The sequence below is a fragment of the Centruroides vittatus genome, unplaced genomic scaffold (genome assembly GCF_030686945.1).
Source record: "Centruroides vittatus isolate TY-2023 unplaced genomic scaffold, ASM3068694v2 contig_1776, whole genome shotgun sequence".
Lineage (NCBI taxonomy): Eukaryota > Metazoa > Arthropoda > Arachnida > Scorpiones > Buthidae > Centruroides > Centruroides vittatus.
In genome coordinates this window covers 739,958-764,837 of record NW_027121087.1, presented here as the reverse complement: position 1 = coordinate 764,837, position 24,880 = coordinate 739,958, and the positions used below count along the sequence as shown (strand labels likewise).

The window sequence follows — 24,880 nt, the reverse complement described above, 5'->3', positions numbered from 1 at the left end:
ATAAACTGAAACAGCAGTTATTAAATTTCTAACAATAACCAGCTATTGAAATTTCTAACAATAACAAATATAATAATTCCTGATATCGTTGTATAAAATAAAAAATTAATAACAAAAAATTATATAATATATTTATACTTTTTTTTATCAAAAAAGATTTAAACAATTAATTAAAATTTTTTCAGATGCAAATTATAGGCAGTGTAATTACTTGTTAGTTTAGAATATTAAATCAAAATATAACTTAGCAAGTCTACCTTACAGGCACAATAATATAAAAGATTGGTTCACATTATTCGGCAAACATCAGTTCAAGAATTACCGGTTATAAAATTACTGTATAAATTGTTCAGAATGTATAATTCTTACAGATAATTTTAGTAATTTTTGGATTAAATATGTGCAGTTGTTCCTCCTATTGATATAGTTCAATTTATTAATTTCTCAATGAATTTATATTTTACTTAGTAAACTGACATAAAATATTAAAAAAACGCACTAAATGTAAAAAGAACAGAATTAGATCATCACATAATTTAATACTCATGGAATAAGTTTTCAAATAATTAATGACATGTATGACTTTGTTGCATGTCATACAATTTCAATGTTGCATACGTAAAACAATAAAATTGTACAATATCATTTAGTGTGAATCATGCTCAATTCAAAAGTATGGTCTTTAGTTTGAATTAAATATAATATTTTATTTATTATAAATTTGATGATAATGAACTTCAAATGAAAAATTGTTGCTGTCATGAATTGTATGACAACAAAAATTAATTATTAAAATTCTGCCTCTGATGATGGGCTTGTCTGGTCAAAAGTACTTAGGTTAAAAGTTTGTACGTAATTAGTATACTTTGGGAAAGCAGTAAAGTTCTGATTTGTTAATTTATGAAGGAGTGATTTGTCATTAAAATTCTGTTTCAATTTAACCTTCAAAAGTAATTTAGAAACAAACAATTTTTATTTTACAAAATTTATATATTTTCTAATAATTCTGGATTTTTGAATTAAGACTTAAAATTAATTCAATACATCAGATTTTAATATCTCAAAAGATATATTGTTGAAATTTAAAATTAACATAAATATATATTATAGTTTTCATATTATAAATTGTAAATTATTACTAATAAATGTTTATTCTTAGTGATGTTAGTTTTAACAACATAAAGGAAATTTTTCATAAAAATTAGTTCAAAAAACATATCAACTTCTTGGCTAGTCAAGCTTCTTTTTTGAGAAAAAAAGAGAAATATAGAGACTTAATAACAAATAAATAAACTTAAAAATTACTGTCATGTTTTGATCTGACATACTTTCATCTGGTCAAAATAATTTTGTTTTTAGATACTTTATGTACTGGTATTCTTAAAAAAATTGAGATGCTTGTTCTAAATCTTTTGAAACCAGTTAATTAAATATTGTTTTTATTTTAATTTAGTGTTAACAAATTTCAGCTAATAAAAATATCTGCTCGGAATAACTTTTAAACATAAATTTCAATACGACAATCCTTGCTTTTTCATAAAAAAAGAATATTAAAATTTTTTCTAACAGTGTCAAATCATTGAAATTAAATTTTATTTCTATATTTTCCAAACAATTATTTGAACATTTTAATCAATTTGCTTGTCATGACATTTAAATTTATGTGTATATATCATATTCAATCATCATATGTATCTTAATTAATACTGTTATCATATTCCATCCTTTAGCTTTATATACTAGAAGATGGAATATGATAGCAATTCAGATGCCTAATGTATTGTGATAAATGATTTATTTTATCTTATTTTAGTTTTTAAAAGACAAATTACAATATTACAATGAGAATGATGAATACAAGTGCATTAACAGAACCCAAAATGCATTTTCAAATACAATAATAAAGTCTATATATTCAGTTAATGTATCCCTGTGTGATTAAAATTACTATAAAAAAAAAGTCAAAATTTAGACTTAGTAATTCAAAAGAAACTAGTAATGAAAACAATCAACCAAACAGACCTTACTTTAGAAATGTATTAATTTGTATCTGTTAAATAAATTTCATTCTAACTTTTTGTTGTTTACTTTATATTTTAAGTATACATTTATTGCATGTCCAGAAAACTGAAAAATTCAGAAATTCAGACCACTTCTGGTCCCAAGCTTGCTGGATAACTAGTCCATTACTGCATTATTAATTCAAAATAATACATTTTTGCTGTATTATTACATTTATAAAAAAATAATTATTTACCAAAATTATTTTGCTATAGTTGATATATAAAGCAATATTATATGTATATTTATTAAAAAGGTGCATTTTTATCAAATCATTTACACTCAAAAATGTTATAGCATACAGAAACACGAAAAATTTCAGCTGGTTTATTTTATGCCATGTTCTAATAAGCCACAAAACATTATATGCAATGACTAGTTTCATTGCTGAAATATACATCTGTTTTAATATCATCAGAAATCACATTTCAAGAAGTAGCCAGTAAACTAGACAGATTCTAAAACAAATACTTATTACAGGATGTGCTAGCACTTCAGGAAATGGCTAAGTACTTCTTGAATGGAAATTTCAGCATATGGCTATGACTTATATGCATATTACTATTTTCACTGTATCACCTGTAATGGTTAAGACAAAAGCTACATATATTCAACGATAATATGTCTTGTCAATATTTGTTGAAAAAAAAGCTATTTAGATACTTAAATTCTAAAGCGTAATCAAAAAGTATCCATTTAGGGGCTGTACACTCCAAGGTGTTGTATGAAGTTACACAAAATTGCTGCCAACATTAAGGCAATTGACCCATTGTTGAATGAGATTGATAAAGCCCTTTTGATGAAAGTTCGGTGGCTGCTGCATAAAAACGTCTGATACAGTCATCTTCACACCATTGTCTGACTTCGGAGTATCCAGTAGCTGCACACTTTGCTGTACCCCAAGTTCGTTTTTATGCTCTGAACACTACCATAGCTGATGTTAAGTTCATATGAAAGTTGACAAATGGATATGTAGCAGTCTGCCATAATTTCATTATCCACAGCCTGCCTGTTGTCAGCTGTATTGGATATGGATGGTCTCTCTGACTGACTCACATATTGCTTTGTTTCATGATCTTCATAGAATTTTGAACACCATTCCATAATGGTAGTTTTGGACACAATGAATCACCATATGCTTTTACCATTTTGCAATGAATGTCAACTGATTTTTCTTCTTTTGCAGCCATAAACATAATAATTGCATATTGATCCTGTTCAGATGCATTTGGTAATAATACTGCCATCATTTTACACACTATTCTAAAGTCAATGAATAATTGATTAAACATATGTCACTATTCTTGTCTTTATTTATCTTCACTCTGAACTTGCTCATTATCATACACACTGCCACAGTGTCCTAAAAAATGGAAACTTTTTGATTACTCTGTATATAGATATACCTTGTACAACATGGTTGGAAAATTGGGGATATCCCCTTATCAAAAAACTTCCGGTTTCACTCTAACCCAGTTTTGGAAATCCTCTGTACAAAATTACACAATTTTTAAGTGCACACTTTGTTATTTGATATTTTTTTGTCAAATAAGCATGCATATTGTCTCAAATTTGCCCATGGATTTTATAATATTGAAATTTTCAAATTATTTTGTGCTTTTTTGTTAGTTTTGCTTTAATGAAAACTTATAGGACAAGGAAGAAAAAAGTTCATTAACTTTCCTATCAACCAAGTGTCATCGTGGTTGCTTTCAGATTTTAGCTCTTAACACTGTCACTGTGTTTTCTTTTTATAGATTAAGCTTTGTATGTAGTAAAGTTTGTTTAAGTATTTTTAAGTAAGTGTTATTAAACTTTTTTTAACCGTAGGTATTACTTACCTACGAATGATTACTTCATTTGTAAAAATGATGAACAAAATACAGCGGTATCTTGGTACTCAAACAATTCAGTATTCAAACACAAATTCTGGAAAAAAGTTGCTTGGTACTCAACTGAACAATGCAATCCACTAGAACATATTTTATATTAATAACACATTTTTCTTTCATCATCCATAAAAGTTGTTTATGATAAAAATAAAAAATAAGAAAATGTTTTTGATACTTCTGTTCAAGATTAACAAAAAAGTTCAGATGATGATACTTTGTAAAAAGAAAATACCCTCATTTAACTAAAATTAATATCAATGCATAATACAGTACTTTTAATTGAGATTGTTAGTTAATTATTGATTGAAAATAAATTATTGATTACTTTAATAAACATATTTCTCTTAGTAACAAAAAAGAATAGTGTATTTTTGCTAACTTCTGGAATGTAACCCTATGTTTTGCATTAATCCTTTGTTTCATATAGCACGGATTCACGTAACATGGACTTTTTCGGACCAGTTACAGGTATCCCTCATAACTACCATGTTATATGAGGGATACCTGTAACTGTAGGCTGTTTTATAGTCATTAATCATGTAAACTCTTTATAGAAAAACAAATGGATACTGTAGGAAATCAATGGGACAGTTCATTACAAATGTGATTCAGTTTTAAATGACATCTTTAATTTTATAAATAATCAATCTATTAAAAATTTCACTATTTAACCCCATAAATAAGATTAAATAGCGAAAATAATGACAAATACTTATCAAATCTAAGATTTTAGAGAATTCTGAAAATCCAAAAAACAGTCTGATCCTGAGTTTATCAAAAATACATTTTAGTATATATAAAACATCTCAATTATGCATGTTATAATGTAATTACAAATAGACATGTATTATGTCAAAGTTCTAATTTAATTTTGTTTTGGGAAATGTTTTAGTTTCATTTCATTTATAAATTCCATTAGAATGAAGAAACAGATTGTTATTCTATAATCATTAAATAAGAAACATATAATGAAAGTATCTATATAATTAATTGAAATTGAACTTTTAAATTTAAATTTTAAAGCTCTTTTGATAAAGCAAGAATTCGGTCTGAAAAAACATTATGGGAATGAAACAGTCCTCATTTTAATTCATTCTACTTCAACAATCAATAAATAGCTTTCCATTGAGAATAATTCAAAAGAAGAACTTTTCATTTTTTATTGGTAAAATTAAATGTAATTTCTTTGATATATAACAAATTAATAGGACAGTTATTTATCATTATACTCTAGTGAATGCTTGGCATGAATTTGTCTTAACTTATTCAGAACATTAAAGATGTACTGAAATGGGGATTAACTATAATTATTTTCAGCAGTTTTATTTTTTTCTAATTTATTTTATATATAATTGAGTATCATGCTAATTTAACAGTTGTATTACCAACTCATAATCTTTTTTATAATTTAATTACTAAATTACATCAAGTTAAAAAGACATTAATAATTTTCTACATAAAATATTTCTATGTTGTTTTATATCAAGACAACTTTTCTAGGTATCATATAACAATACTCTTAGATTATTTACTGAAGATTTAATTTAAAAATTAAACATCATATATAATGGAAAAACATAAGAATGATTTTATCCTTTATAAAATTAAAATGCTAGGAACTATTCACTTTACAAATAACCAGCAAAATGACAAGGGATTCTAAAATATTAACACTGGAGGAAAAATCAATTATATTTTTCTCAAGGCAAGTCATTCAATAAATGAATCTTTTCTTACAAACATTAAAATTTACAATATGATAGCATCAGAATTCAAATTTATTCTATTGTGCATAAGAAACATAATATAGGCCTACACATGATAATTAGATATCAGCAAGATCAAAAAGACCTTGGTTTTCTAAATAATCTTGATTAAATTTAAAAGAAACTAAAAATAAATCCTTCATTTTCATGCATTATGTTTAAAAACAAACATCTATAAAGTGGTAGAACTGGAATTAAAATAATAATTTCAAAAATTTTAATTAAATTATAAATGTTTCATTAAATTTACAGTAAAAAAGTTACTAAATTTTTAATAGAATCACATTCATGTATAAAAGTTGATAATAGTTTGCATTTGAATACAATAATCAAAATAATCCTAAACCTTGAATATTCTGATTTCAAATAATAACATTCAATTGAAGACATATTTATCATATAATTATATTATTGTGGTTACTTAAAAATAACTTATTTGTGTAATTTTAGTAACAGAAAATAATTTTTGACTTTCAAAAAAAACAACTTTAAGATGTTAGTAATTATCTTATCAGAAACATATTTCAAATTTTAATTTTTGCATTTAATAATAAATTAATTTCAGATTTATTCCTCTATTTTCTAGTGTAATTATTAAATTTTTTTCTTGTACTTTCAAAACTGAAACTTTGTTATGATACTGTTAATAAATATTAATCACATCTTAATATGAATATACAATACAATTCAGAATATATTTTTAATTCCAAATTAGATTTCATATGTTAACATATGTTACTTGCATGTTTGAATGACAAATTGTAGAATATAATTAAAATTAACTAATTGATCCTAAAAAATTATATTATGATTTTCTTATGAAATAATTTATGATAACAGTATATCTACATTTTAATATTCTATTATAACTGTTTAATTTTGTGATCATCTTGTATCTTCTCAATTTTTATATTTAATAAGATCACTTCTTCATATCCTGCAGCAGTATTTTCATATTTTGGTATTGTTTCCCATACAATGCCCTAATATCTCTGGGAAGATTAAGAATACTGAGCCATCTTTTCCATCTTTTCGTATGTGGGTCTAACAGAGAGTAAACCAAGCATTTAACAAAATTGAAATTTTTAATGAATGGATTTTGACAATAGCACAAATAAAATAAGCACTTGATGATTTACCAGTACTTGTTAATGGAATATCCAGAATAAAGTGTTCTAAAATTAAGAAAAACCTTACTGGGAAGCAACAAAAAAGCAATAAAAAACTATGAAAAGTACACAGTATGAAACACCAAGCTTACCATCTTACTGACTGGTAAGATCTTCATGCTTTTAAAAAGCTGTATATCTATATGTATCTTCAATCTAGTTTGTTATTATTTGTTTCAACAAACAATCACAAACTGAACAGTAACACATGCATAGTGTAGACAAGTGGTTGATGATAAGGTATTATGGAGGGGAAAGACAAAGCTCAAAAAGTACTACCACATTGCAGCATAACATATCAACAATGGTCTCACAGACTGATATTTCTGTTTGAAGATTAAGAAACTTTCTTAATTCTATAGTATCTGCTGGAAATCAAAACTATGTTCAAACAACATTAAAAAATAAAACTTTGTTTTGCTAATTACCCTTAAATAAAGCAATTTAATTATGTAGTCATCTGAATTTTCTTTTTATATCTATGATAGTTTATTTAATTTCTTACTGAGGGTTTAATTTTTATAACACTTCTCAACTGACTTTTATATATTTTAATAAATTTTATAAATGTGTGATTTTGTAATGAAAATTATTTATATTTTATGAAAATAAAAAATTGAAGTACATCCACTCATCAACAGAAAAAGTTATGCACTCAGATTCATTTGTCCAATACTACAAAACTCAGCACACAACTCTGTCTCAGACAGGTATGTAAATAATTATAGCTGTGATCTGATTGCTTACCAGATAATTCTATTATAGTGTTTTAAAATTGCTATCCCAGTGTTCTATAAAAAGTTCACAGAGGCATTTTTCAGAATTTTCAGTGTACCTGTTGTTTAGAGTTGTTAGACAGTGTACTTTTTGTTAGTCTTTGAATAGGCATTCCTGTACAATGCAGTCAAAGACATTATACACAGTTGATGAAGTTGAGGAAGGCTGCATCAACAGGCTGAGGAGATCAAGAGAACTGTTTCACTGTTTTGTCTAATTGCCTGCCATCTGGACATTCCCACCTGACTTTGAAGTGACATTGAGAGCAGTGAATACATCAGCACATACATACACAGCAGGCATGCTCTGGACACCTCATAAAGACCATCAGGAAAATAATTGTCTGATTTGAGACAAGCATGAACAGCTGCAATAACATCAGTTCAGAGACAGATGGAAACTTGTCACTAGTACAGGAAGACAGCCTGTAATAGACAATTAGCAGAGACAGATTTGCATGCACACAGCAACCATTATGCATCCTGTCATTAGCACCCTAATATATCATCAGCTTCATTTGTGGTGGTGCCATAACAGAAACAGACTATTATGGAGTGGCAGCATATTATCTTTAGTGATAAATCCTAGTCCTTCATGCACTAACATTGATCATTATGTTACTGTGTGGAGGACTACTGATGAGCATTTCAATTCTGCCATTACTAGTGAGTGGCACTGTCCCCACTGCTGACATACAGGTCTAAGAAGCCATTTTGTATGACAGTCAGTGCAAGAGACTTGACAGCATAGTGATCAGGAAATCCTGCATCCTCATGTGTTACTTTTAATGGCAGGGCTACAGACACCATTTTTCAGTAAGATAATGTTCAGCCACACACAGCTAGGGTTTTCCAGGAACGTCTCTGTCATGCTGTCACATTTCCTTCACGCTGGACTGCAGATTTCATAGCCATCAAGCATTTGTGGAACTAAATGAGATGTCAGCTTCAGTCATCCATGAGTGTGAGGGATGTGGAGTGACTGTTGCAATAACTATAGGCAAATCTGTTGTAGGATAGCATATTATGGTCTATTTGCCTTTATGTCCAATTGTATCATTGCACATATCCAGGTAGAGGAAGTCCTAGAAAATACTAAAGGTTTGTTTAAATTGTGCTGTTGTTCCACAAGAAATTATCTATTTGCTATGATACTATTATCATTTATTACCATAATCATTACATTCATACTAATAAAAAGTTTCATTGGATTCTTCTTGATGCATATCTATTTTTTCAGTAAGTGTATAATTACTAGTCCTTCTAAAGAAAATCTAATAAACTTCATATTATATCACACAATGCATAATGTAACTAAAAAAATAATTAATTTTATTTTGTTTAAATTCTAATTATTTTTTAGATAATCATAAATCTAAATCTTCAAATTTTTCATTGAAAGACTGTATGCATAGAATGATGATTTTATAGTTATTAGTAAGGTTAAGCAATTTTATGCTGCACTAATTTTGTACTAGAATTGGGCTTGAAAAAAGAAGACAAAATGTCATTAGTTAGATTATAGACCCTCTAAAGTTCTGAAATTTTCCCCAAAATGCACCAAATTCATACCCCAGCACCATTTTATCTGCTTCAGTCTTGGTATTGCTTTGTATCAACTAATAAAACAATCACATCATTCAAATTTGGGAGAAAGATTCAAAAGGAAGCCACAAATCACAACCAAAGTTGCTAGTTGGATAGAAAAATGCAGATTGGATTGGGCTAATAATTAAAGAACTACTTTCACTACTAAATTTTTTGCATTGGATTATCTGCAAATTTTAGAGCCATTAAAAATGTTTTTTAAAAGGCTACAGATATAAATTTGTTCTTATAATGCATTGAATGAAAAAAATATTGCAAAATTTACTATTTAAATGTCATAAAATATAATTAATTTTTGAGTGTAAATAATGAAAGCTCATATGATAAAAATGAGTATTTTGATAACAGTGTAAAATTATTTTTGGAATTCTTTTTAATAAAATTTGTACACTTTGTATGATAATGTAAAATTTAGTTACACATTAAACTATTACAATGGTTATCAGTTGTTACTAACACTAAATAATGAGTGACTTATGAGGTGAGCATCCTCAAATTTGCACTAAGTTGTCTTGTTTAAAATTTACTGCACCATTTTGCCTTTCTTTTTTGTCCTAAATGCCTAACACTAGTTATTAGTTTAAAATATTAAAAAATGCATTAAAATGTACAAAGACATTTCAAATGCAGTAATAAAATATTTAAAAGTTACAAATGAAAAAGGTAATATATATATATATGTATTTTTTTGTATTAGTTTATATCAACATTTTCATATATTGTTCATAAAAATTAATAGTTTTTCAATTTATTACTTTCCGGCTGTTATGTATATAACAGAGAAAGTACGGCAATCGGTCAAAAATGACCCCCCAAGATTTTTAAATTTTTGGACTCGGGACACCTTGTTGAGAAATGCAAAAAAAATTCAGGGATTTTTTCTGTATGTATGGATGTTAGTGTGTGGGGTGCAATTTTGTTCACCCTGCTTGAAGCTTAATAACTCCTATGCTTTTTGCCAAAAAATTTCTGAAATTTTACAGGGAGCTTTGTTTATTAGGGAGATCAATACTATTAAATTAGAGGGTGGGGAGATAAAGGGAGTTGTATATATCTTCAGTAGGGTCAGACTTAATGACAATTTTGCTTGTTATTAGCATTTACAATTTTTTATAAAACTCATCTCTACTCTCAAAATTAAGCTTTTTGCCATTTTATAATAGTTAAAAATATAGAAAGTTTTTTAAATAAAATATGATAAAAGGTGGTGCCATCAAATTTTCTGGGAAAGTTAAGCAACTGCTTGTTGGATTTTTTTTTTTTTTTGTCAGTTTTGTAAACTTGTAATTATTATAGGCTAGCTGTATGAGAAGACATTTGTATCATGTTTAATATGTAAAAAAGAAGAAATTCAAGTATTTGAAATAAATTATGAATTACTAAAACAAAAATGTTATTTGAAATTTTGTTATTGGGTTTTTGGATATAGATATTAAATTTAGAAATCAAAATAAAATACAATTTTCAATTTTTCAGTATCATGTAATAAATCTTTTTTCCAACTATAAAAAAACAGTTGCTTATATATAGTTAAATATAATCACTATCATGCATGATATCCTTTGAATTAAATCAAGAGAACTTTAAAGTGGTATTCATCCATTATTTTTTTTATAAATTTCATTCATTGGTTGAAGGAGTAGCAGTGAAAAGAACTTTTAACTAAGGAGATAAATTTAGTTCCTATTCAGACAGATTTTATCTATCTGTTCAATTTCAGAACTAATTTTTATATTATCTAAACTTTTTGAGATTACATAAAAATTTTAAACAAGTTGTAAACATTTGTTTTTGAACTATAACAATATTTTTTAATAACAGTTAGAAAATTAATTTTAAATATAAAAAGAAAGGAAGAAATAGTAAAACAATATATTAATTTAATTTTGTTTATAAAATTTATATTCATGGTGCACATATATAAAAATTTTTCAACTGCATTAAAGTGAATTTGCATACGCACAGGCACATACATTATATATAAACTACATACACACACTGTGTTCATACTGTGTAATATTATTTGGTTTATTCATAGATTAAAAGCACCTACTATACTATATTATTGATTGTTTAAATGGAATTAGGTCACTCCAATTTTATTACAATGAACCTATCAGACTATTGTATGGCATATATAATAAACATTTTCCTTATTCTAACAACTGGAATATATATAAGCAAATGAACAATAACAACAAAAATAACAAAACAAATTTCTTTAATTTTAAATATTTAAAAACATACTACTAGAATATAAGAAAAAAAATAAAAACATCAAAAATTTATGTTAAATCAATTTCAAGCTTCAGAGAGAATGTTTAAATTACACTATTTGTGATCATAAAACATGATTATATGCATCAATAAATGTGATATAAAATTTATTGTTGACAAAACTAAAAGAAAAAAAACCAAAATACAAACCAATAACTTTAATAGCAACAATAACAACTAAAATTTCTTAAATAGTTACAATACTCTGTTATGGATTAGTGAACACAATATAAGCATTCAAGCATCCAAATCGGTAAATTATTCTTCTCCACATAGGAAACATTTTTTAATTAAAGAACGAATATAAGTGGATTCAAATTTATCAGTAATAAAATTTATTACATTTAAATGTATTTTATTAATCATGTTTTAATTTTTTTCTATGTTTATTAATGTCAAGAATTAATGTATCCTTTAAATCAAGATTATAAATAATATTAGGTCATTTGAGGATAGCTTTATTTAGCTTTCTTAACCTTATACAAAACAAAATGATTGAAGTATTATTATAAAGTGTTATAAAGTGGTTCAGATTACATTTAAATAAAATTCTGTATTCAATAATTAGACAATACATATTGAAATTTTTGGAATGCTGTTCTTTGGACTGTGGCTATGTTTAGCTATATTAGATGCAGGAATGAAAAATATATTATGCAGTGTTCTGTTTATAACTTTTTATTAAGATAAACTAATAAGATTTTGGGGAGGAAATATTTTTGTCTATGAAACCAAGGCAAAAATTGTTTATCTAGTTTGTTGTGGCGCTGTTCGCCGTAGCGGCATAATTTAGAACTAAAATTTACGTTCGTTATCAGTTTCAGTTCTAAAAAACACAATAATAATAATTGGAAATGATTTTAAAATTTTTAATTTAGTTTGTTTCACAAAAAATTAACATTTATTTGCAATCCTTTTCTATATTATAAAATAGTAAGTCAACAATTTTACTCCACTTCCGGTTGTTCTGACCAATAGATTACTTATCTGTTTTGACGTCACTCTGTCGCTACGTTATGTATTCGGATAAACAAATTTGTTTTCGTTAATATTATGATTCCATAAATATAACATGTTTTAATAGCCGTTATTCATTTTAGAATAATTTTTTTTTAATTAAAATTTTAAAGCATTTTCCTTTGTTTCGGAAAATGTAATCTAACCTTACTGATATGACTACAAGATCATGTGTTTTTTTTTCCTAAACGATAAAAGAAAAAGCAATTATTTATTTTAGGCTAGTAATTTACAATAAATTATTTATTGTAAATTAAATATTTAAAATATTGTAAGCAACTATATCCCGTGGTCGCACGTCATTTTTCTTCATAGTTATCTTCCGCGACGAAAATAATCCTAATACACTTTGATCGATTCTCTATTCTTATCAAAAATTTTCTGTTGTTTAATGTTAATTTTATCGAAATGAAATAATCACACAATAAACTAACAAAGTAGAATATTTTATATTTAACCTAGTCGATAGTAGAATTATAACGCGTAATGAATGGCTGTAACGTGATCACGTGGTTACAATTTAAAATTTTCATATGGATAAAAGTAGAGCCAAATACTGTATTAAAATTAAAAATAAAATAATTCTAAAAATTTTTGCTGTATTATAACATTTGAGGTATACAGCTTAATTCTTTTTATAAATAAAAGTATATTCAAGATTAGTCTCTGATACAATTACTCTACTCATTACTGTAATCTACTGGCACAAAAGAGCAGAATTAATTCGCAAGAACCATAATATAAAAAGAAGACTCTAATTACAATCTGGCAGCATTAATGACCATCTGTCCATGCTGAAATCTGGCATAAATTAACATTAATTAGATGAGCTCAAACAACGAGTAATTAAGCACTGGCCTATTTAATTCCTTTTTCCCAACAAAATATGTAAACTGTAAATATTTTATACAAAAATATAGCCATTAATCGGTAGATCTAACATTATCAAACGTGTAAAATATTTCCTTTTTTTTATAAATCAAATAAAACACAAATTGCTGATCAGCATAGAAACTGCTTAACGAGAAAATGTGACACGGACAGGAATAAGCAAAAATTATAGGTTGTAACTATGTCTAATGTACTGTACAGGTCTATAACCTATAACGATGCTATAAAGATACAGATCCAATCGATACTAAGCTGTTTATAAGATAAACACGCTGCCACCTGACATCAAAATATTTGCGTTTATATAAGAGATTCAAGCCTCGATTAAGTATAGAATTACGTAACATTTTCTCGACTTCAAATAGTATAAATTATCGTCGGCGCTACATACTAGAGATAAATACCCAACGCAACAAAATCAGTTTGGTATTGATGATGATTGTAACCATGCGGTAAAAGATTGCACTAGAAAAATCCAGGATAGAATATCATTTTCGGGAAGCAACCGAGCAAAAATGCCCAATATCTATCACCCGCATAGAAATGAGTCTTTTTAAATAATTTAATACCATTACTCTAGTAATAAATCACCAGTTCACGTTTGAACTTTTTATCATTAAATCAATCTGTCCGTGTGGTGCTTTAAAATTAAAGCTTAATAAAACAGCATCGATCATTTGTAGTGTTTTATATTCAAGAAAACTTTCGAATTTTCTCTTAAAGTATTTTAAAAAATCATTTTTTCTTTTTAGAATTAAAAAAAAAAGTCCGCAAACGTGAATTGCCTACCAAAAGTCGCGTGTAAAAATTATTGTTTAAACAATTAATAATCAAATTTGAAATAATTTAGTTTAATAATAATGACTTAGTTTAATTCAAAAACATTCAGCATATTTTTATTATATATTTTTTTACAGAATGAACAGGTGTTGCGATAGATCATATGATTGTCTGCCTGTAGCGACCAATCAGAGATAGAGCGTGGAGAGGTGTGTTGGCCAAGCCCAGCAATAAAACTTAAGTGTAATTGCGTCAGGCAAATTTACCAGTTTTCAGTGGAAAGTTTTCCCACTAACATTTCTAACGTGATTGACGTCATCGGTTTAACCTTGAACTCTAATTGCAGTCTATAACGAAACACCGAGAAGAATCGTTATACGGTATATACTGTATATATTTTTTTCGACAGACTAACACAGCTTAATAATATTTATATTTTTACGTTTTAAATAAATAAATAAAGCGATAAAGAGCGTAGCTTTATTAATCTAAGGCTCTTTTATCAAAAATATAAAACATTCTCTTAACACAATTTACTTTTTATGACGTTTACGATACTGGCTGCGCCGAGTCAGTTTAAATTAGAAACATCTTTAATAATTATTTTTTTATGTACAACTTAACGTTATAAATAACCGACGAGGGGAAAAGAAATTAAAATATTAAAACGTAATAATTTAATGATTTTAATAAAAATGATGTCGTAATCGATCTTTCCAGTGGCGCAATAAGTGTCAGTTGATACTAAGTTCTTGAATTTTGTTTAAAATACGTCAGTCGGAAGTACTAAATACAAAACATATTCAGATTTCCGTCGAAGTAAGCTTGCAAAATTACTTCCCCTCCTCCCCGTATGTGCGTGTATGTGTGTCATATTTGGAAATGGAAAACATACTTTGCCTAAATACATTCATTCGACTGTTTAACCATTTGACATTTAGCTAATGTGTAAATTAATCGGACAAAGCCTGTACTTTTCGTATAAGAAACTGTCTAACAAAGATCAAATAACGTTAAAAGAATCCTTGTCCATCCGTCCATCCATCCATCCATCCATCCAGTTACTAAGGAACTTCCAACATCCGTTCTGAACTGATGGGCAGCTCCTGTTTTCGACTTAATGCCGTCTCATCACAACAAGATTGACAGTTTTATACGCGTAATTGTAATACAAAAAAATTATACAGTATATTATTTACTCGTAAAGTATATAACTAATTTATTTTTATTTAATTGCTTCATTTTCGTGTCATTAAATTACTTTGTTTTGATTCTAGTTACTCGACGGGATCTACAACAGAATCTTGTTCTTCTTTATATATCGATTTAAATATTTATTTATTTACTTACAATTATTATATTGAACAAGAGATGGGGCCTGGCGGCTTGCCTACTGCCAAATTGCTTAGTAATTACTAATCCTTAATACCCCATTAAATGAATCCGGCTGTTCGTTTGATACTTGATTTAAATATCGTCGCGACATGTAAATATTTGATTTAATAGTTTATTTTTGAAGAATATAGTTTTTTAAAAAAGCTTCTAAAGTTACGAGTTCATTATACCCGGATGTAACATTATCAAATGGAATGTAAGAGACAGTAATGGATGGGTTGATACGGAGTCTCTTAACTCATATACAGTCTTTTACAGTCACACACTGCTATAAAATATAACCAAACAAGAATTTCTTTCATTGCAAAAAAATCGAAAATTATTCCAATTTCGGTTGCAAGATTCTTAATCGATAATGCAATTTAAAAATGGTGAGTTTGGATAGACGATACGTGACTGTTGTACCAAATTGTAGTTGTAACTTGGGAGCCTCTTCATTTTGATCCTCCGTAGAACTCCCGAACGATAAGATGAGATAACCTTAACCTCTAGACTGTTTGGTCCCGAAGACTGTTTATTTGATCTGAGTGTACATTTTCCCAAAAAGTAAACTATGAATGTTGTTTTAATGATTAAAAATGATGAAAATAAAGTAGATAAAACGGCTTATACACTAGCGAATTTTAAACTAATTAAGAATATTTTAGATTTCCAACTGGTTTTTTTGGCTAAATCGAATCGAAACATAATAAAAATCCATCAACGAGTTGCGTAACTTTCCCGGCAAGATCATTTAAAATTGCATGTAGCGCCATCTGTTAAGACATTTTATTTTAAACTTTTTATACTATTATAAAATGGCAAACAGCTTAATTTTCAGGGTAGAGACGAGTTTTCTAAAATAAATAAATAAATTATAAGTGCTAATAACGAGTAAAATCTTCATTAAGTCCGACCCCACTCGAGATATGACACACGATCCCCTCGACCTTTAACCACCAAAATTTAAGTGCCAATTCTTAATACATAAACCTGCCTTCAAAATTTCAGAAATTTTCGACAAAAGACACAGGAGTTAAGCTTCAAAGTGGGTGAACAAAATCGTGTCCCCACAAAGAAAAATCCCCAACTTTTTTTTGAATTTGAGGTAAATAGTAGCGAGACTAACTCAATTAAGCACGGAATTTAACAAATTAATTCTAAAAAGCTATAAAAATTAATCGTTAAATTTAATGAGCGATGAATATGTTAATTAATTTTGTACAGCAGATGAAGTATATTAAATATCATGGAGTAACAGTTTTTAAACGTGTAGTAGTCGTATATCTGATTAGAAAATATATTCATAGGACTTTAGCACATACAAGTCTATAATACACTGAAAAATAAATTCAGTTTACTATGATTTTAATAAATGTAATTTTTAAACTCAAAATTTACAGATTTTATACATGTTCCAGACCTTATAAATCGCGTTACATATATTTCAGTGGAATGTTTTATACGACATGGCAACAGATACATTGGTCCAATGGAAATAATTTTCAAGACGATAAGCATCATTTTCAATATTTCTCTAGATTCAAACGATAATCGATAGGTCAATAATGAATCATCAATTATAAATACCGAGTTAAATGCAGAAAATTTTAGTTTAAAAAGGCAATAAATCATTATCTTGTTACATTTTATTATAATCAATACAGTTTCATAGCAATGATGTGACTAACGCAGCTAATAAATAACGAAAGATCGCAACAAACTTAAATTTGTTAGGCAATAAAAATCATTAATGACGATTATTTTATAATATTGAACTATATAATTTATTCGGGAAACTTAGTTACTATGCCATTTAGTCGATAAATAATTTAAATGGGTTATTAAAAACAGGCAATTCTGTACAAACACCGAGTTTCCAAGGAAATAACTTGTATGGAAACAATAGGAATTGTTGTACAAGGTTTTTAATAAATAAAAATCTATCGAAACTTTGAAATATAATTAAAAACAAAAGTTAAAAAATCATTTTTTAATGCGTACAAAATCATTATAATATCTCAAATTAATTTTTTTTTAAATTATATGTTTTATAAGTTAGAAGGCTGTTTAACTATATTTAAATATTTGACAAATTAAAAGGGATCCATTATTTATAACCATGTTCATTGCATACGTAAATACATATTTAGTTTCACTTGACTCATGTTCCCCATGAATCAAATTATAGTCCTGAATAGTTTTCCTTCTTCCAAAATATGTTTGTAAAATAAACAGAATAATTTCTTCTTTTGCTATTGTCAAAAACTATCAGAACTTTTTCGTATTACGAAACTACATTTAACAATAAACTAGAAGGTAAGAAAAATAAATAAAAAAAATAAGTCAGTCGGTTCTTATTCTAGATTTCCTTGAAAGTGTTCCACTTAAAATATAACCAATTTGATACTTTTATTTTAAAAAAATAGTACATAATACGATTAAGAATTGAGTTTTTTAAGTTGAAGTTTTAACTCATTAATAATTTAGATTTAATTTTTTAATAAAAAAAATAATAAAAACAAAAATGCAGGACGAGGTCGAAACAGTTCAAGACTATGTTAGCAACTGCTGGTTTGAACCTTATCGTCGTCATCCTAGCAACTTGACCTTCGACCTCAAATCCCCGGAAGACGGGCAAATAAACAGCATACAGGGGAAAGCGTTCCTGAATATTTCGATAATGTGAACAACACATTGTGAGAGAACACCATAAGTTTCGAGAAAAATACAAATGATCTAATGTAGCACTTTCTTTACTATACAGAAGCGAGTGTATTACAATACAATTTATTGACACGTGCTGGTGGTGTTAAAGGTATTAATTTCACTTAATAAAATTTCGAATTATTTTTGTTAAGAAATAAAAATAATATTCTATTTATAACAAAAGGAAACAATCTGTCTACCATTAAAATTATTTGGATAACGTCAAAATGAACAATAACAGTTTCGATTCGGGACACAAATTTTTCTTATTAAAGGAAGTAGATGATGATATTCATTTAACTTCATTTCCATACTATTGTTTCGTTGTATTTTCATAAATTAAAATGACCTTTTCTGAGATTTACGAACAAGCTAAGAACTTACGAAGAAAGGGAGGAAAATAAGAGCTCGAGGGATAACTTCTTTATTATCTCATTACTTAAATTTTCATACGAAACTATTCTCTCTCTTATCCATAACTGTTCATAATTTATTAAGAATAATATGCACAGTCGTTTGCATATATTAAAATTAAATTAGAAGTTTCCAACGGTCTAAAATTCTCTAAATTATTGATTAACTGACATTAAAATCCAGTAGAAGATATTTCATTTAAAACATAAACAGTAAAAGCAGAAACACTAATGTTCAATCTTGTTCAATCTTCGAGCCTTGCAAATAAGATCAAAGTGCACCTAGAGTAGCCCATACTAAATCTTAATTACTACTAAACTATAGCGTACTTCAAATCGTTATATACTATTTTTAGAATTCAATAAATAAATATTATACGACAATGCATAACGAGAAGAGAACTGTTGATGTAGACTTCGAACCCTGGTCAAAAGTGCTATTATGTCGCTGACAAGTCTCAATATGAACAATTGGGGAACAACCAAGGACCTAGATACTTATTATCTAGCTTGTTTGTTTAATTACAGGCAGAGAGATCTAACGATAAACATATTTTCAGCAACGTTCATCAAATATCAACAGCTGTTAAAGGACCTCTAAACTTTGATACAGATCATTAACATTTCAAAAATCAAAGAGAAAAATTTTTTCAATGAGACGAAACATAAATGTGTTCGGTTTATTCAAGAATATGATTAGTTTAGAAGTAAACAGTGAATTAAAGTTCATAATAGAACGATTAATTAGTGATTTAAGTGATAATTATCAGTAAATAATACATTAAACGTTAACTTAATATTGATTATTTACATTACATATCTATTCTGTACACAGAAATGACCATTTTCTCGAACACTTTGATAAGCAACTGAAACAATTACATTCATCTCATAAATGAATCTCGCAAATTTCTCTCTTTTTTTTACATTTTTTTCGTATTTTTTAATCGTAAGGACTGTAAATAATTGGTATATTTTTAAATAGGGAAGTATACTTTGGGCATCGACCCAGAGAATCGCACTAAAACGAGTTAAATGTAGTCTAAACAGGATGCAAACAGTCATAAATTCAAGTAGAAACTCGGCACGGTCGGAGCGGTAAGGCCACATTCAACTTCTCAAGTGGAGACATCACCTGATGTGGCTATCGTGGTGACGTCACTAGCGGTGGCATCCCTATGTCTAGATATTGATTACCCACCTGACCTTGCAATGATGTCACAGGTTACTTTACGCAACAACCTTTAATTAGAGAAGAAGGCGGAAAACCAATTATGGATTCACGAATGCAACATAAATAAGGAAGCTTTATGCACCCCCTTTCGATGATGAATTATAGGTATATAAAAATAATCTAGCGCTTTATATTAAGCTATAATATCCACGAGACACTACATTCTTCGGGACGTAGTCATTGCCTTAAGCTTGAATGTTCACAAAACAGATCTGAAAGGAAGAATGTTCTTTTATTGATGGTTCAATAGCAACCGGAGGGAACCAGTTTTCAACTTCACAATCAACTCGAAAGGAAAAAATAAGACACAACGAAACCACGAGACAAATATTAAACCCCTTTTTTTTCTTTTCTAAATATCAACCATTAAGTTTCGATTATATGGATTTTGCTTAATACAATGAATCTGTTTAAATTCAATTAATATAAAAAAGAATTAAAAAATAAGTTAGGAGTAAGTGGAATAAAGTAATTCAAGCCGTAGCGACGATACATAACTTACAAAGGACTGTTCATTTACATAAAAGTAAACCGACAGTCTGGAGTCTGCTAGTGGAAAAACGTCATTAAATGACTACACCCTCTTCCTTCTAACGCAAGGAAAAGATCAGTTTAGGGAAGATGCATAAAGAAAAAAAATCTCATCTTCCTTTTCCTACATATACGGTCGTCATAGTAACAGAACCACGTGACTAATTCCTGCGCTTTCAGTTTAAAAGCATAGGTACAGGTTATTGACCGACGTTTTCATCCGCATCTTCCCAAACGACATTAATAAACGTTTGAAGATGCTGGCTCGATACTTATGTAAATTTTTCTCGGCATCTTCCTGTTTTAAAATGTTATTTAAGAGATTAAAATAATTATCTTCGTGGACCTTACATTCCGCTGTTTTAACGCTTTACACTTTCATTGATTTGCCAAAGTCGTTTTATGAACTCGGTAAGATCTGAAATGACGAAGGAATGGTTTTCCCCCTTTAAATTTCCTTTTCTCTAAAATAAATTACATAGTCGAAAATTTAATTTAATATAAACCTCGTTTAAATATATAAATTTTTTAAATGTAATAAAAATAACTTAAGCCGGATATTAACTGTTCTAGAAAAAATACATAAGTAGAAAAGTAAACGATAAATATTTTCCATTGGTTGTTGTATGCTATTATTTATTTATTTATTTATTTACATCAACCTATATATATATATATATATATATATATATATATAGGTTGATGTAAATGATATATATATATATATCATTTTTTCTTCTTGATTTATATTACATTTTTGAAATTCTCATTCTCAAAGAATTATAAAATGTATTTCTCTTTTTTTTAAAAAAATAAAAATGATTTATGGAAGTTAAATTCCTGTTTTTTTTATATATATATATTTTAATCTTTTAGCCATCATTTACGTCATCTAAACGTATCTATCTAGTCAGAGAGCATCACCCATTATGTGACGTCAATGTAGAGTTAACATAAACAATTGCTTTTTTAAGGTTTTTTAAAGAAAACTTTAAAATTTTTACAAAAATATGCTAATTAGAGTTATAATAAAGCTTTTTTTTAATTTTTTATTAAATATTTGATTAATTTTTAAGCATTTTTTAACCATCTTAAAACTAGTTTTTACTTCTGTAATTAACTTACTTATGTATTAACTGAAATAATGTTTACTCAAAACTCAAATATTTACATTTATAGAATAATATCCTGTAAAATAAGAAGGTTTAATGATTATTTTATAATTTTAAACTAGAATTTATTACACGTAATATTTTTAATAATATAAACACTACAATTTAAAAGCATAGTACTAGATACAAAAATAAAAATTAATATATCTTTCTTATTATATTATAAATAAATTGTTTTCATAATTAAATTTTAAACATAGACTAAACAAATAAATATACGTATATGTGATGATAATGGGCACACATGCCTTGTAATTACACATGTTTAAAGACTCTAAACAGCTGTAAATTAGGTAGAGATTGAGATTTTTAAATTTTATAAAATAATTTATTATGTATTAAAATAAAATTTAATATATTATAAAAAATTCAAATGCAATTATTGGATCCACATTTATAGAACATGTTTATGAATTTTAACAAAAAAATTGTAAACATATTATGCAATTAAAAACATATTTTGATACAGAAAATTATTATTATTTTATTGTAAATAAAATTTGATATTATAAAAGATATAATATTTATCAATTACAAAAACATATAGACAGACATAAAATTAAATTTCACATATTTTCAATCAATTTCATTAAATTATAGATCATTTAAAACACTTAAGAAAATAGTTTAAAATTTAATTCCTTGTTAATTTTGCTGGCATAAAAAAAAAATGTCCAGAAAGCAGACTAATTGGTGTTTTTCCATAAATAAGAACGGAAGCAGGTGCATAATTAGCATAGAATGCACATTAAGCGCGTATACGTAGCGAACATAACGGAGTTGGTAGTGTATACTACAGCCTACAGCGTGACATAAGTAAATGGGCATTGCTCGTAGTGCCATTACAACAACTAGGCCTAGTGCTTACCTTCTCTTTTCTTTGACTACAGGCATCAGTGCTACCTGGGCATCGCACATTTTAAATCCTTTCTAATTAATTACCGTCCACCAGTATTCCAAAGAAATTTTTTCACTAACGATTACTTAAACACAATACTACTATATCGAGCGAGCCACACAGCATATAGTTCTACTCTGTTATCAGTAATAGGTTGACGTCAACTATTTCACCCCTCGTCTTCGAACAACGCCATCTAGAGAGAACGATTTCAACTACATCGGGAAGAAAAAAAAAACAAAATGATAATAAGCCGATTAAAACAAACTTGCCAGGTGTTTTATTAGTGAAAAACGCACAATAAAATTATTTTAATTTATAAGTAAACAAATCTATATACGTATACGATTATCTATGTAATTCGTTAACCGAAAAAATGGTGAATTTTATATTTTACTACTGTATTTGTTTGTTGTTAGAATACAGAAATGTGATTTATTTCAACAGGAATACTACAATATCCCTGAGAGGAGTAGAAACAAGTGTATGCCGCATTCACTTTTGATCATTCGACTTAGGGGCCCCCCACGACACTTCACTACTGATACAGTCAAGCCAGAGATTGACATCGTGGATAACTCTGACAGAACGATGGACGTTCTCTTAGGAATTTTATCCATAAAAAAAAAAAAAATCTGACAAAAATAACATCGACTTAAATCTCTTTATAAATATTTATGAATGAAATTTCTTAACAAATATTTTATTTAATCAGAAGCATTTATTTGAAGTGGGCATGCGGCTTTATAGTAATTACATGACAAACGATATCATATAAAATACACAGATACGGTAGTCGAAGAATTGGATAAAGTCCAACTATTAAGCTCTTACGAAATGCTGTTTACCGTGTAGACCTAATAATTTCACGATATCCTCTTTCTACTGTTCCAAAACCACACGTAAAACAATAAAATCTTGAAGATTTTCCTTTACAGAAATAAATATCTTCTTTGATTTTATACTTTACATCATTCTTTAAATCTTAAATTAATTAATATATACATTTATTTAGCGTTATCGTTCTTATCCGCAGCTTAACGACCTCTATATTTATCAATCACAGAAAGATGGATAGCAAAAATGATCCCATTAGAAAATATTCGACATTAAATAGTTTCTGCCCGGTGTAAAAATCGTTCAAACAGGTATTTCAAGCTTAGAACGTCATTAATTTTATCTTTGTTCTATAATTTCTCTATATAATTTGCTAAATAACTTATTATTAGTATAAATAATAAGTTGGATAGATGAGCAAACATTGCCACAGGATAAATGATTCCAATGAACTGTTGCCATTTTAAATAGAAATTTGACCATGGTTAATTTATGGATATATTCATCTTTGTTTTATTTTTTTTTTAATTTTTTACACCGGAAATTAATATATATGTTTTTAATTTTAATTAATGATGTATTGATAGATATAATTCTCATTAATCTCTTGCGAAATTTGATTCCAGATCAGAGACGTTCTTAAAACGAATGCAACGTGATCCAAACACGAAGATTTATGGATCCTACAAAGCGATTAATATTATAATCATCTCTCAGATAACTAAACACTGTACAATAATGTGGTCAAACGATCAAATTCCTTAAAATCCTATCATTCTTGTACAGGATTTCCAGTGAAACTTCTTCATAAATTAATTTCAATTATAAATATTACGTATGATATTAAATCATTTCTCTGGTTATTTACTGATCTTAAACACTTTTGAAATTCTCTGTTATTTAATTTAAAACATTGCGATTATTTTAAACTTTTTCGGCACTTGTTATTCGGCACAAAAAATAAAGATAAAAATATACAATAGATAGCAATTTATTTTTTCTATTATGCAAATTCTATATTTAGCAATTTGAAAATTGCTAAATACATAATTTTAAAATATTTTATTGTGTAAAATTGTTCATTGAACGAATAACTCAGCAGCATCATTTGAAATTTAGGTTAGACGAATTCTTTTCTAAATTCAAATTGATAATATAAATATAAATGAAACGATTTTTTAAAAATATTAAGCAAATATCATCTGTTTTTTTGTTACTTTTGTAAACTTCCTGCCTTTACTAATCATTTATCTTTCGGCAAGAAAAGATAAAATGATTAGCAAATGTACTGTACTTTTATCTCTTTCGAAGTATTTTTAATGAATATGCATTTTTTCTTGTTTTCGTTACGTCAGAAATGAGAACGTCAGACTGAAAATATTATATTTGAGAAATATAGTTTTGTCTTTTACTATGTTTATTCATTATAAAATATTAAATTACTTTATATTTTTTAATCGATATTTAATTTCTAA

General features: G+C 27.4%; 1 protein-coding gene across 1 annotated transcript in view; it reads right to left on the bottom strand.

The window, feature by feature from the left end:
• The window catches only part of LOC136969289 (hypoxia-inducible factor 1-alpha-like), a 102,335-nt gene extending 79,597 nt beyond the window's left edge, over positions 1 to 22,738 (bottom strand). The window contains exon 1 of the mRNA XM_067263401.1: positions 22,539 to 22,738. Within this exon, the coding sequence (XP_067119502.1) occupies positions 22,539 to 22,588 (50 nt within the window). The 5' untranslated portion in view covers positions 22,589 to 22,738. The remainder of the gene's footprint in view (positions 1 to 22,538) is intronic.
• Between the last annotated feature and the right edge of the window lie 2,142 nt (positions 22,739 to 24,880).